We start from the raw sequence: 12,664 nt of genomic DNA, 5'->3' as shown, positions 1-12,664 counted from the left end.
GCTCTTGGAGGCCCAACACTGTCTACAGGAATAGAAGCGTGCGTAGACATCAAGGAGGAGATAAAGTCACAAGGAAGGATTATTGGCGGGCGAAGTTTGAAGAAGGTTCAAAGGAGATGCGAGACCTTTAAGCAAATATTGATCTTATCCACCGACAAATTGGTAATAAAGAAGAACACTCATCCGGTTCCTGCTGTCATGTTAAATTGCTGCAAGAATATGAAGAGGCTATCAACATAAATATGTGAGAGGGATGGAATCAAACATCTCGGTCTGCATGGAAACTATCAAGACTTGAAGAAGATATCAAGCGCTACAAGGCCAAACTTGCATAATAAATCGATATCAACATGAAGATGCATGAAGCTGATTGATATCATAAACAACACCGAGAAAGTATTCCTGAGGGCATTGAGATGAAGCAACCTACATCAACAATCCAAGCTTGGGGGAGTTCCACCTAATCTTTTAATTTTTTTGAGTCTATCATATTACACCTAGTCATTGTTTTTTAGGTTCAGTATGCTTTTGTATGCTAGTCATCAATTATCCTAATGCTTGAAAAGCTCTTAGATCATCATCAAGTAACCCTTATCGCGTGTTTTTTCAATAAATATAAAGTATGGCGTCATTCATGGTTCTCTTGTTTGGAGATTTATGGGTAACACCCATGCAAATGAGCACATCACATTTAGAAGTTTTAGTTACATCTTGCTTTGAAATAAATTAACTTCAGTATGTTGGACAAGAATAGCATATATCTCTATAATCAAGAGTAGCAATAGCCAAAGAAAGTAAAACAATATCAAAAGTAAGTGGTTAATTAATCTAGAGGTTGGAACAGAGATGTGGTTTTGTAGGATAAAGAGTTAGGAAGTGATGATAAAAATGGGACATGAGATACTCTTATTCAACTTAGTAATCTTTGAGTAAAGTTAGGGTCATGGATATTTCAATACATATTCTCTATTGAAAAATGATTACAAAGGTAGGTACGTGAAGATTCGGCTAGCCATGGAAGTGAAAGACAAAGGTTGAGTAGAGAATATGACATGATTGAAAGATCCATGAATAAAGTTTATACTGGTTACTAAGAAACAAGACCATTAATTGATACAATCAAAAGTGGTGAAAGTGTTCAAGAGAATTGAACTTCATGTTTCTCTTCTCATTAAAACTCTCTTCTTTTAACTAGTTATCTTATGGCAATTTGTCTATTTTGTGGATTCAATAGTAAAACCAAGATCAGCACAATGGATACCTTTGAAACAAATACGAGGATGGTTCAATTCTCCAACATACAATAGTTATTCATGTTCAAAAGTAAGGTGTAATTTCTAGAGCTTTTATGTATGTTTCCTTCATTTGCATGGTTGATAGTTTATAAACCCTTCAAGATAAGTGAACATGCATAAGTTTATGATACAATGATCGTATTTAGTTGATCAACCATAAGCTCATTGATGGATGATATTATCTATTCGCTTATTTGATTGAGGACGAGCAAATGTTTAAGCTGGGGGGGGAAGTTGATACCGCGCATTTTCTATCATCATAACAGCAAATTATAAGATTAGTTTATATTGATTTTTGCATTAATATATCATTACCTGAGCATTTTTAGATGATTTATGGCACTTTCCTATAAAGTCTTTTTATTTTGGTTTTAACTCTGTCTGGCAAAAAAACTTTTGTTAGTATTTTTGAGATTACAAGAGCGAAGGGACTCCAAAAAGGGCAAGGTTGATCCTAGGCCACACTACGGAATTTTCAAGAAGACAAAATGAGCTGAAGTGGGACTCCAGGAGATCAATGGGCTGGGAAATAGATCAGGTCGTGTGGGCCCTATCACAGGCTGCGCCACCTGGGCTCTTTCAGCCCTCAGACATCGTCTCGCCTCCTCGTACCCCGAAGACCTATCCTCCCAGCAGGACAGAGCTTTTCACGAAACAGAGCGCCGCCACCACCATGATCTTCATTTTGAGGGTAGATTGAATCTGCTCTCCACGCCGAAGAGGGGATTTCGACGCCATCTTCACCACCATCGTCATCAACACCGTCTCCATCAACCATGTTGTTATTCTCCATCACCATGAGTGAGTAGTTCTTTGTAGGCATGTGAGGTGGATGGGGATTGGATGAGATTGATCATGTAACCGATGCCATACTCCCAGGAGAAGCTCGAACGGCCTTCAACAAAAGGGTACCTGTACCCAAAACCGACACAGGTGGGTAGGTAGAGAATACCTAGGGGCGCGAGACAACTCTCTCTAAGGAACTCGGCAAAATAGCCCCGTAACTTCGGAAGAAGGGGTGCCCCCTCACAAAAGGGGGTCGTAGTGACCAGGCCCGGGCGACTGTTTACCAAAAACACAGGTCTCCGCAAAGTCGTAAGATCATGTATGGGGGCTGACGCCTGCCCAGTGATGGAAGATCAAGGAAGTTGGTGAACTGATGACAGGGAAGCCGGCGACCGAAGCCCCGGTGAACGGCGGCCGTAACTATAACGGTCCTAAGGTAGCGAGGGGATTGGATGAGATTGATCATGTAATCATGCATATGTATCGAGATTTGATGTGTGTATCTTAAGGATATTCTTGTATGGTGTTGATACACCTTTGCTATGTTTAATGCTTGTTGCTTAGGCCTGACTGACATGAATTAAGTACTGAAATTTTATTTCCCCATCAGATATTTGGGTTTGGTATGTATATGCAAAGTGTATTTGCCTATTATTATATTGAACCTGCGAACCCTGAAGTGGTAGTTAGGGAAAACAAGGGGAATATGTGGTAGTTTCTGGATATTGTTTGTTCATGAAATGCTAATGCATTGTTCTGGGCTATTCGAGAGGGTGGGCCTTAATTAACTGTAGTTCCAAGTTGGCCCTAGTGAAATGGGTAGGCAAGACAATAGATGTTGTGCAAATTCTCTTGGGTAGTACGCATAACTATATTTGGAACACATACCTACACACAATGAAGTTAGAGATGAAAATTATGTTATTTTTGTTACATTATATGATCAATTTTATTCATGCAACACACCGTTATCACCTCATGCCTACGCCTTTAGCCAGTGAAGTTACAAGTTCGCTACTTCCGGTGAAAACTAGAAATATGCTACTATTCCCTACTGTTTTGTTCAACTATTTTGATTCAACTGTTATAATCACCACTTGCTTTTTGAGTATATTGATATACGGGTGTGGTTGAGAGTGACGTCTCAATTATTAAATTCCTATTGGTATTCTTGTATTCCCCTTGAGTCGAACTATAAATTTGGGAATACCTCCCAACAAAGGTTTCAGCGATCCCCTATACTTGTAGGCATCACCAACCCATGCCGAACTCCTTCCTGATCCGAGCCTTCTCCGGACGCCGCCGCCGGAGGTGGTGGCGGCACCCCATCACTCAATGCCATATGGGGATCTTCGCTCAGTCGACGATGTTTCTTTCGAGTGGAGTGGTGGCGTTTGGCTTGGGCGCGGAGGTGGTGGTCGTGGCATTGTCGACTCTACTTGGCCGCCGAAGCAGCAGGGTGAGGCGCATGCGATCGACGACACTGCGACGACCTGTGATGGTGAAGTCGTACTCGCAAAATGGCATGGAAGTCTAGAACCAAGGACTAGAAATGTAGGTTTGAGTCCTGGTGGTGGCAAGATTCCGGCTTGGGGATTCGTGACTTGGAACGACAACACTGGCAAGTGGGGACAACAACATGGGAGGAATTTTGTCTCTAAACTTGAAGGGTGAAAACCCAAGGTCCGACCTTAATTGATTGTGCGTGACAATGGTCTTGTTGAATGCATTGTGTTGTGAGTGCGGGTTTTCATCAGGGTGAACACATATGGTTATTGATCAGAGCGATGACAACGCTTGTGCAATGTTCTCTCTTGAAAGCTGCTTGTAGAGATGATGAATTTTTTTGTGCTATCTTGGTGGTTGTTAGTCCGTTGTTGCAAGGAACAAGTCAGTGTAGCTGGTTTTTTTTTCTTTTATAAAATTCTTCTTATTTATTTTTTTGTTGTTTGCATCTGTATTTTAAGTAAAGCATTGCGTTGTTAATGCGTTGTTACATAAGTTGAGTATAATTAGTATCGTCACGACGTTATTTTTTTATTCAAAAAATATACGCAACACTAAAATTTATGGTACTTTCCATCGTGACCGGTCTTAGGAAAGCTGACGAAGCTGCTCTTATCGAGTTTTCCTTTGCCTCACTTCCCTTCATTTGGCAAGAAACAACCAGGGGCAACACCGTCATTTCATCCAAAAACTGGCAGCCTCGTTCAATTTTCGCCGGCGCGCGGCTCTTATATTTAGCGGCCCCAATTCCAGCACCGCCTCCCCATTAGAGAAGTTCTAGAAGCAAATCCTCCAAACCAGAAACCCTCGCCATCGGCCGCTGCTTCGGCCAAGCTCCGCGTGGGAGATGCAGAACCAGCGGGGCCGTGGCCGCGTGGGCCGCGATGGCGGCCAAGTTGGCCGCAGCGATGGGAGAGGTCGCGGCGGCGGGGCCGGTGATGGCGGAGGCGGCAGGACCGACGAGGAGGAGAAGAGCCGCGGCGGAGGCGACAGGATCGACGAGGGAGAGAATAGCCGCGGCGGAGGCGACAGGACCTACGGGGGCGACAAGAGCCGCGGCGGAGGGCGCATGGCCTACGACAGAGAGCAGAGTCGCGGCGGAGGCGCCAGGACGTACGAGGGAGACCCGAGCCGCGTGGAGATGTCCAGCGGCGAAGGGAGTGGTCCAGGCGACGGGGAGGATGGGTGGATTTCGCCGGGAAGGAAGAAACGCGGAGGCGGCAACAATCGCGGCCGCGAAGACCAGAACCACGCCGGAGGCAGCAGCAACCGCAGCGGAGGCGGCTGGACTTGCCAGGAAGCCCAGAGCCCCGGCAGAGGCGGCTGGAGTGGCCGAGGGGCCTACTCCCCTGACGGAGGCGGCTTCTTCGACCGAAGCAGAGGGCCGGGAGGGCGCGGTTCAGACCGTGAGCACCACTACCAGCAGCGTCGCTTCTCCTTCCCCCCGGAGTACGCCCCTGCATGGCCGCACAAGGGGATCGCGCCCAGGGAAGCAGCGAGCTCATCTTCGTCAGGGCCTCGTCCTCGTCATGGTAAGCACCGTTTCCTGATTTACTTGCCAGCGTTGTGAACTCTGTGGCATGCTTCGTTTCGCTGAAATGTTGGAAGCATATGGCGGTTGATCGATCAAGCGATCGTGATGGTTAGTTAATCAGAGCCTGCGCTGTTCGATTTCGCGTATATGTGCGGTTGATCGACAGATCGAGGCGTTGCGTTACCCCGTGCGTCGATACTGTAGTAGTAGTAGCGCGGACTGCTCACTTTCTTGGAACCACGGGCCTGTGATTTGCAATTTCTGTTGGCTGCGTGCTGATTCGGATTAGAATTCGCATCGTTGTGATCTTAGATTCTATCGTGCTCTGGTTGTGGTTCACGATTATGCTGTGTCTCAAGCTAGTTTGAAGCTGCATATGGTTGTGCTGTAGTATAGTGGAATGTGGACGCCCAAATGTGCTCCAGATTTATGGATTGAGCTATTGATGCTTTGTTCGGTCTCTTGTGCTGATTCAGAGTAGCATTTGCTTCGGTGTGATCTTACATTGTGTACGCTTTCTGATTGTGGTTCACGATTATGCAGCGTCGCCAGCTTTACATATTGTTCTGTTGTATTATTGGGGATGCCCAAATGTGCTACAAGTTTATGGATCGAGATCGACTGGAATGAAATTGCCTCTCCGTGTGATAAGTTCACTTTGCTGCATTGCCTGTATTAGAGTTGGACTTATAGAAGCTATTGATGCCTTGTTTTCTTGTATCTTGACTTCATACGAAGCAGTTTGATTCTTCACCTGGTAGCGTCATTGAAATCGTGTTTTGCTGGATAAGCGGGAGGAAGATGTGGTGCTGACCTCTCCATGCGTCGATACTGAGTAGTAGCGTGGACTGCTCACTTTGTTGGAACCACGGGACTGTGATTTGCAATTTCTGTTGGCTGCGTGCTGATTCAGAGTAGCATTCGCATCGTTGTGATCTTAGATTCTATCGTTCTCTGATTGGTTCACGCTTATGCAGTGTCTCAAGCTAGTTTGAAGCTGCATATGGTTGTGTTGTAGTATTGTGGAATGTGGACGCCCAAATGTGCTCCAGATTTATGGATTGAGATAGGTTGGAATGAGATTACCTCTCTGTGTGTTAAGTTCCCCTTCCTGCATTTCCTGTATTAGGGTTGTACTTATAACAGCTATTGATGCTTTGTTTGGTCTCTTGTGCTGATTCAGAGTAGCATTTGCTTCGGTGTGATCTTACATTGTGTACGCTTTCTGATTGTGGTTCACGATTATGCAGCATCGCGAGCTTTACATATTGTTCTGTTGTATTATTGGGGATGCCCAAATGTGCTACAAGTTTATGGTTCGAGATAGACTGGAATGAAATTGCCTCTCCGTGTGATAAGTTCCCTTTGCTGCATTGCCTGTATTAGAGTTGGACTTATAGAAGCTAAATCATGTTTTGCTGGATAAGTGGGAGGAAGATGTGGTGCTGACCTCGCCTAGATGCTAACTAAACTATTGAACTGTTATTAGTAAACTCTGTTCTTATTCTTTTTAGACTGTACATGATTGTTTGTGAGGATGCACATCATGTATGAGATAAAAGGAAATTTGATATGGTAGTAGTTTGTCACCTTGCAGTTTCAGAACATCATTTATCTACTTTTTTTTGAACTTTCAGAACATCATTTATCTACTGTATTATTTACCAAGAGGACGAAGCATCAGAATTTTCACCAGTGAAAACCTGGGTCTGATTGCTTTTGGGATTCTCTTAGGAATGTGTTATTTCACTGGTAGCTAGGCTTGACATGCATGCCTCAGTTTAAGTTGCTTTATTGGTTTGGAGTCAGCATAGAGAAGAACTATGGGTCTTTTGGGGGCACCTTTTGTAGAAGTAAAGGATATGAACTAAAATGAATTGCAGTGCAGGAGAACTTTTTCTACCTGAAGTTGGAAAGGATGAGCTATTTCCTCTCCTTATAGCTACATTTATTTCAGTAGTTTTAAATTGGGAAATTGTATTGCCCAATCCAAACTGCGATGGAAACTGTAGCTTTTGGTGATCCTATCTCTGACATAATGCTTCGTTATTGTTTTCCTCAGCACTGTTTCTAATGCTCTTTTCCCCCTCCAGGCCAAGCCATTGTTTCCAAGGAAGTGTTACCAGTCAAACTTTTGGTGAACCACTTCAAAGTTGAGTTCAAAGCTTCGACTATCTTTCGCTATGATATTAAGATCGAAAAAGATTCTTCCAGTTCTTCCGGAATAGGGCTCAAAACAAATGAGGATTTTGCAAAAGCTAATTTTTTCAAGATGCTCCAGAAGCCTCCAAATCCAGCTGTTGCTTATGATGGGAAGGGAGGATTGTTCAGCTTTGCAGAATTGCCAGAATGCTCATACCCTGTGAAAAGTCATTCACATACCTACACTATGTCAGCAGAGCTCAATCAGAAGCTGTCTTTGAGCCAACTCTCTCAGCAGCCAGTTCCTAGAGAGATCTTGCAGGGTCTTGATATCATTGTGCGTGAGGCATCTAGCTTGGACAAGATTATTGTTGGTCAGACATTTTACTCCCGGATGGAGACTGAGATCAGCAGGCCTGGGGACTTCACTGTACGTCTGAAAGGAAGCAAGCAGACCCTAAAACCCACCGCCCAAGGGGTGGTCTTATGTGTGGACTATTCACTTATGGAATTTTGCCAAGCTCAAAGAAGTGTTCTGGAACTTGTTGAGCACTTGCTGAAACGCTTTAACAGCCCAAAGTTGCTTGATCCCCGTACATATCTAAGCGAGCAAGAGTGTAAATACTTGGAGTTTCAGCTCAAAGGCCTCTGTATTACCGTGAACTACCAGATGCAGGGCTCTCAAGGAAAAAGCAATTGGACGACAAGGCGAAAGTACAAGGTCCAAGGTCTGACAGCTGTGCCTGCCGAACAGATCTCCATTGTGAACTTCGATTCAGGGGATGCTGAGAAGCTTGTGGACTATTATCATAGGCAGTATGGAAAGGTGATTAAATATAAGATGCTACCATGCTTGAATTTGAGCAGACCTGACAGATTAATTTATGTCCCGATGGAGCTTTGTACTCTTCATGGAGGACAGAAGTATCCCAAGGATAAGGGTTCCACCCAGAAACCGAAGGACAAGCTACCCAACTCAGATGCACGGAAAACGGAGATTCTGAAAATGGTATCAGCTTCAGATGGCCCTTGCAGGTAACTATGAGTTTGGTGCCCCTGTACTGTTTGCAACCGCCTGACCATCTGTTCTTTTTGTCAGTCTAGAAACTTGCTGCTAAATCCAATGGAATGTAATTTATTGAGCTGCTTACTTGCTGCTAAATCCAATGTAATGTAATTTTCTAGGCATTTTGTTCAATAGTTTTTCCTGTGTAACAGTACCGCTTCAGTAAAAGTCAAAACTTGTGATAACACACATGCTAATTAAAAAGGAGGTTTCTCTATGTTATCAGTATATTTTTCAATTCACTTCCTGAAGTTTCTAGGCATTACATTCAATAGTTTTTCCTGTGTAAACAGTACCGCTACAATAGAAGTCAAAACTTGTGATAGCACATATGCTAATTGAAAAGGAGGTTTAACTATGTTATCGGTATTTTTGGTCAAGTTATATATCCATTTTCTGGAGTTTTCTTTCTTTGGACGGAACAGATCTTTGAAAATGATGTGACAATTATTAGAGAATTACAATAACTCATGTTTATTGTCAGTTACTAACTATCATTTTATCTCCAGAGGAAACAGAGGCGGAAAATTTGATATTGTATTGGGCCAACAAATGACTGAAGTCACTGGCAAGATCCTTCCTCCCCCCATGCTGAAACTCGGTGGCTCCTCCAAACTCAGAATTGCCCTCCTTAACCGCCAGTGGAGCCTTCATGGTCAACAAATGTTTGAAAGCAAGCACCTCAAGCATTGGGCCATTCTCGATTTCAGTTCACAGCCATCTCACTTTAAGCAGGAAGCTCTTGACATGGATTACTTCATTGACTGCATCTTCAGAAAGTGCACTAGTCTTGGGATTGAGATGAACTATGATCCATGCTTTGTTCAGACATCATCAATGTCAGTGCTAGCAAATCCAGAAGAGCTACGTAAGCTTCTTAACAAGGTGACTAAAGATGTGACTGCGAAGCTGAAGGAGCAGAAGCTGCAGCTCCTCTTCTGCCCGATGTCTGAGCAGCATCCTGGGTACAAGACACTGAAGCTGGTATGCGAGACTCAATTGGGGATCCAAACCCAGTGTTTCCTGAGCAACATCGCGAACAAACCCCAGGGCCAGGACCAGTACATGTCCAACCTTGCTCTCAAGATCAACAGCAAGCTTGGGGGCAGCAACGTCCAGCTATCTGACAATCTCCCAAAAGTGGCTGACACGCATTTCATGTTCATCGGCGCGGACGTGAACCATCCGCCGCCCGGAGACAAGGAGAGTCCGTCGATAGCAGCAGTTGTTGCGTCAATGGATCGCGGCGCCAGCAAGTACGTGGCCAGAATCCGTGCCCAGGGTCACGGCTGCGAGATGATCGAGGAGCTCGGTGATATGTGCCAGGAGCTCATTGAAGTGTATGAGAAGAGGAACGGCTCGAAGCCACAGAAGATCATATACTTCCGTGACGGTGTGAGCGATGAGCAGTTCAAGAAAGTTCGGGAGGATGAAGTGAAGCCCATGAGGAGGAAGATCAGTGTGGAGGACGTGTACTCGCCGACGATCACAGTGCTGGTGGCCAAGAAGCGGCACCACACGCGGCTGTTCCCCAAGGACAAAAACGAGCAGCAGACGAAAAACGGCAACGTGCTCCCTGGCACGGTCGCGGACGCCCAGGTGGTGGACGACTCGCCGGAGGAAGACTTCTTCCTCTGCAGCCACGAAGGGCTGCACGGGACGAGCCGTCCGACGCACTACTACAGGCTGGACGACGAGCACGGCTTCGAGACCGTCGAGCTGCAGAAGCTGGTGTACAACCTCTGCTTCCTGTTCTCGCGCTGCACCAAGCCGGTGTCGCTGACGACGCCCGTCAAGTACGCTGACCTCGCGGCCTACCGTGGCAGGGACTACTACGACAGCATGATGGCGTCACCGTCGCTTGTCCAGGAGCCCGGCCCGTCCTCCTCGGCCTCCAATGGAAATTCCAAATACCCGAAGCTGGACCTGCACGAGAATCTCAAGGACAGCATGTTCTTCATCTGATGCCGCCTGATTTTCTGCCGTGCCCTGGAACTTGACAATCTTCACTCTGCGCACTGCTTCCTGTGTGCGTTTTCTTCCTGCAAGGCCGTGGGTCAAACAGCGGCTCTGTTCTTTACCACCTCTTACAGCTTGATACGTTCTGTAAATGCTGGCCAAATTGGCTCTTACAAACTTGTTCTGGACACTACCGTGTACAGCCTGTTGCTGGTTACTGGAGATACTGCTTGTTGCTGGTTACTGTAAATCAACAAAGAATTAGTTCCAGTCTTCCTTCTTTTTTGCTTTTTACATAGTTCATATTCCATCAGATGTTATGAGGCCACTTGTAAAATTGGAGCACTGGGATTTTTTTTTTTGACATTTCTTTTGACACTCCTGGGATCAGCCAAATGTTCTATTTGCAAGGTTTTGTTACATGCATAGCATGCCTTTGGGATGCACAACTGCACAGGGAAACTCAAGGAACTATTTACAGTGTTCTATTTACACTGAATTTGACAATGACAGTTACCTAAAGCCTAACAAGCTCATAGCACACAGTAGACTGGAGTGCCAGTGGTCCAATTTTGTTCAAGCCTAGCACATCTGCCTCTTTCATGTAGGAAAAATAAAATGAAAGGGTGGCATTATAACTGAACCACTCATGCATTGAAAAACAGGTTGTGGTTCAGCCAATCACTATTTCAAGTTGCCTCAGTGATGTCTGTAAGTGATGTGAAGGTGTAGATCAAGAAAATCCCACACCGGTATTAAAGATTGACCCTGATTGGCTTTCTCATGGTCAATTTGCGGATTGGTCCCCATGAATTGCAACACATGCATGTCACCAGGATACGCTTTCATGAGTGTGCAATCACTTTACGTAACTACCGCATCAAGAATGCATGCATGCCACAAGAACCTGAGAAACCTGATAACTAATCAACATGACTACAATTTTTTATCAAGAGATGAACACAGACATGTACATGTATTGATCTTTGGCCCTCTGTGAATACTTTTTTTCCGAAATGGGGGCATACCCCAGCCTCTGCATCAAAGTGATGCATATGGCTTCTTTATTACTTTATTGAGAATAGTATCATATTTATTACAATTCAAGGATCAGCTAGGATCGATGCAAAGATCAACCAGCGAAAAAAAACTCAAAAGGAGATGCCAACGATACATCAAAATTCAATCCTATGATCATGCCGCCACCCACACCGGCTGTAGAAATTTCGTGCAACCATCTCCAGCCGGTTGCACCCAGACTCCATGGCATCCCACTTCTCCCTGATTGGAGATAGGACCACATACGGATCCAGTGAATAACCAATGGAATAACCTGCAAGAAGGATTGAGATTTTGGCTTGTTAAAAACAAAATCATTTCGCGCATGCCATATAGCCCAAATGATGGCACAAACTCCCACTCTAATCTGCAATAAATCATTTTTGGCAATACCGCTTAACCAATTCCCAAAAATATTTGTAACATTAGCAGGAGGAGATAAACTAAAAGTCATATATATTATTCACCATACAATTTTTGCAAGTGGACATTCAAAGAACAAGTGTTGTATGGATTCATCTTTATCACAGAAAACACATGTCTTACTTCCTTGCCAGTTTCTTTTAGCAAGGTTGTCTTTTGTTAAAATTTCTCTCCGGTGAACAAACCACATGAAGATCCTAATCTTTAAAGGAACTTTCGTTTTCCAAATATATTTTCGAAGGTACTTAGTTTGGTTTTCTAAAAGATCTAAATACATTGATTTGACACTAAAACTACCTGAGATAGTAAGACTCCAAATAAAAGTATCATTATGATCAGAAAGTTGCACATGCATGAGGCCTTCAACTATTTGTAACCATTGCGCCCACTTGTTGGGTGTCAATGTTCTTCGAAAAGTTACAATCAGCGGCCTATGTACCAGAATATCAGCCACAGAAATTTGTTTTCTATTGACTATATTATACAGAGATGGGTATTGGTGAGATAAAGGAGCATCTCCTAACCAGCAATCTTCCCAAAATCTAGTATTGGCACCATTTCCAATCTTACAAGAGCCTATGCTGAAAAACTCTTCTTTAACTTCCATCAATCCTTTCCAAAACGGTGAATCAAGAGGCTTTGTTGTCACTTGTGATAGTGTTTTAGAGTGAAAATATTTGTTACATATTAGTTTTTGCCACATCCCTTCTTCATTTAGAAGCTTGAACAATCATTTACTAAGCAAACATTTGTTTTTTTAACTCTAACACTTCGATCCCTAACCCGCCTTGATCTTTTGGCCGACAAATAATGTTCCACTTAGTGATTCTATATTTTCTTTTGTGGCCATCACTTTGCCAAAAGAAACGAGATCTATAATAATCTAATCTCTTT

The 12,664-nt window shown here is 44.1% G+C and overlaps 1 protein-coding gene across 1 annotated transcript; it reads left to right on the top strand.

The window, feature by feature from the left end:
* Positions 1–4,434: 4,434 nt before the first annotated feature.
* Positions 4,435–10,294, top strand: LOC124669622 (protein argonaute 2-like). The gene is made up of 3 exons (XM_047206203.1): positions 4,435–5,119; positions 7,215–8,298; positions 8,839–10,294. The coding sequence occupies exons 1-3, from the start codon at positions 4,435–4,437 to the stop codon at positions 10,292–10,294; spliced, it is 3,225 nt and encodes a 1,074-aa protein (XP_047062159.1).
* The last annotated feature ends 2,370 nt before the right edge of the window (positions 10,295–12,664 follow it).

The sequence above is a fragment of the Lolium rigidum genome, chromosome 7, assembly GCF_022539505.1.
Source record: "Lolium rigidum isolate FL_2022 chromosome 7, APGP_CSIRO_Lrig_0.1, whole genome shotgun sequence".
Taxonomy (NCBI): Eukaryota; Viridiplantae; Streptophyta; class Magnoliopsida; order Poales; family Poaceae; genus Lolium; species Lolium rigidum.
The sequence above is the reverse complement of the archived record's forward strand: the minus strand, read 5'-3'. Positions and strand labels throughout refer to the sequence as shown.

What these genes read in the sequence shown, in the direction of transcription:
- LOC124669622 (XM_047206203.1), top strand. Translation starts at nt 4,435, where the DNA reads ATGCAGAACCAGCGGGGCCGTGGCCGCGTGGGCCGCGATGGCGGCCAA. An exon ending in AGGGCCTCGTCCTCGTCATG is followed by an intron (nt 5,120 to 7,214) that starts GTAAGCACCGTT and finishes TTCCCCCTCCAG; the next exon opens with GCCAAGCCATTGTTTCCAAG. An exon ending in GCTTCAGATGGCCCTTGCAG is followed by an intron (nt 8,299 to 8,838) that starts GTAACTATGAGT and finishes TTTTATCTCCAG; the next exon opens with AGGAAACAGAGGCGGAAAAT.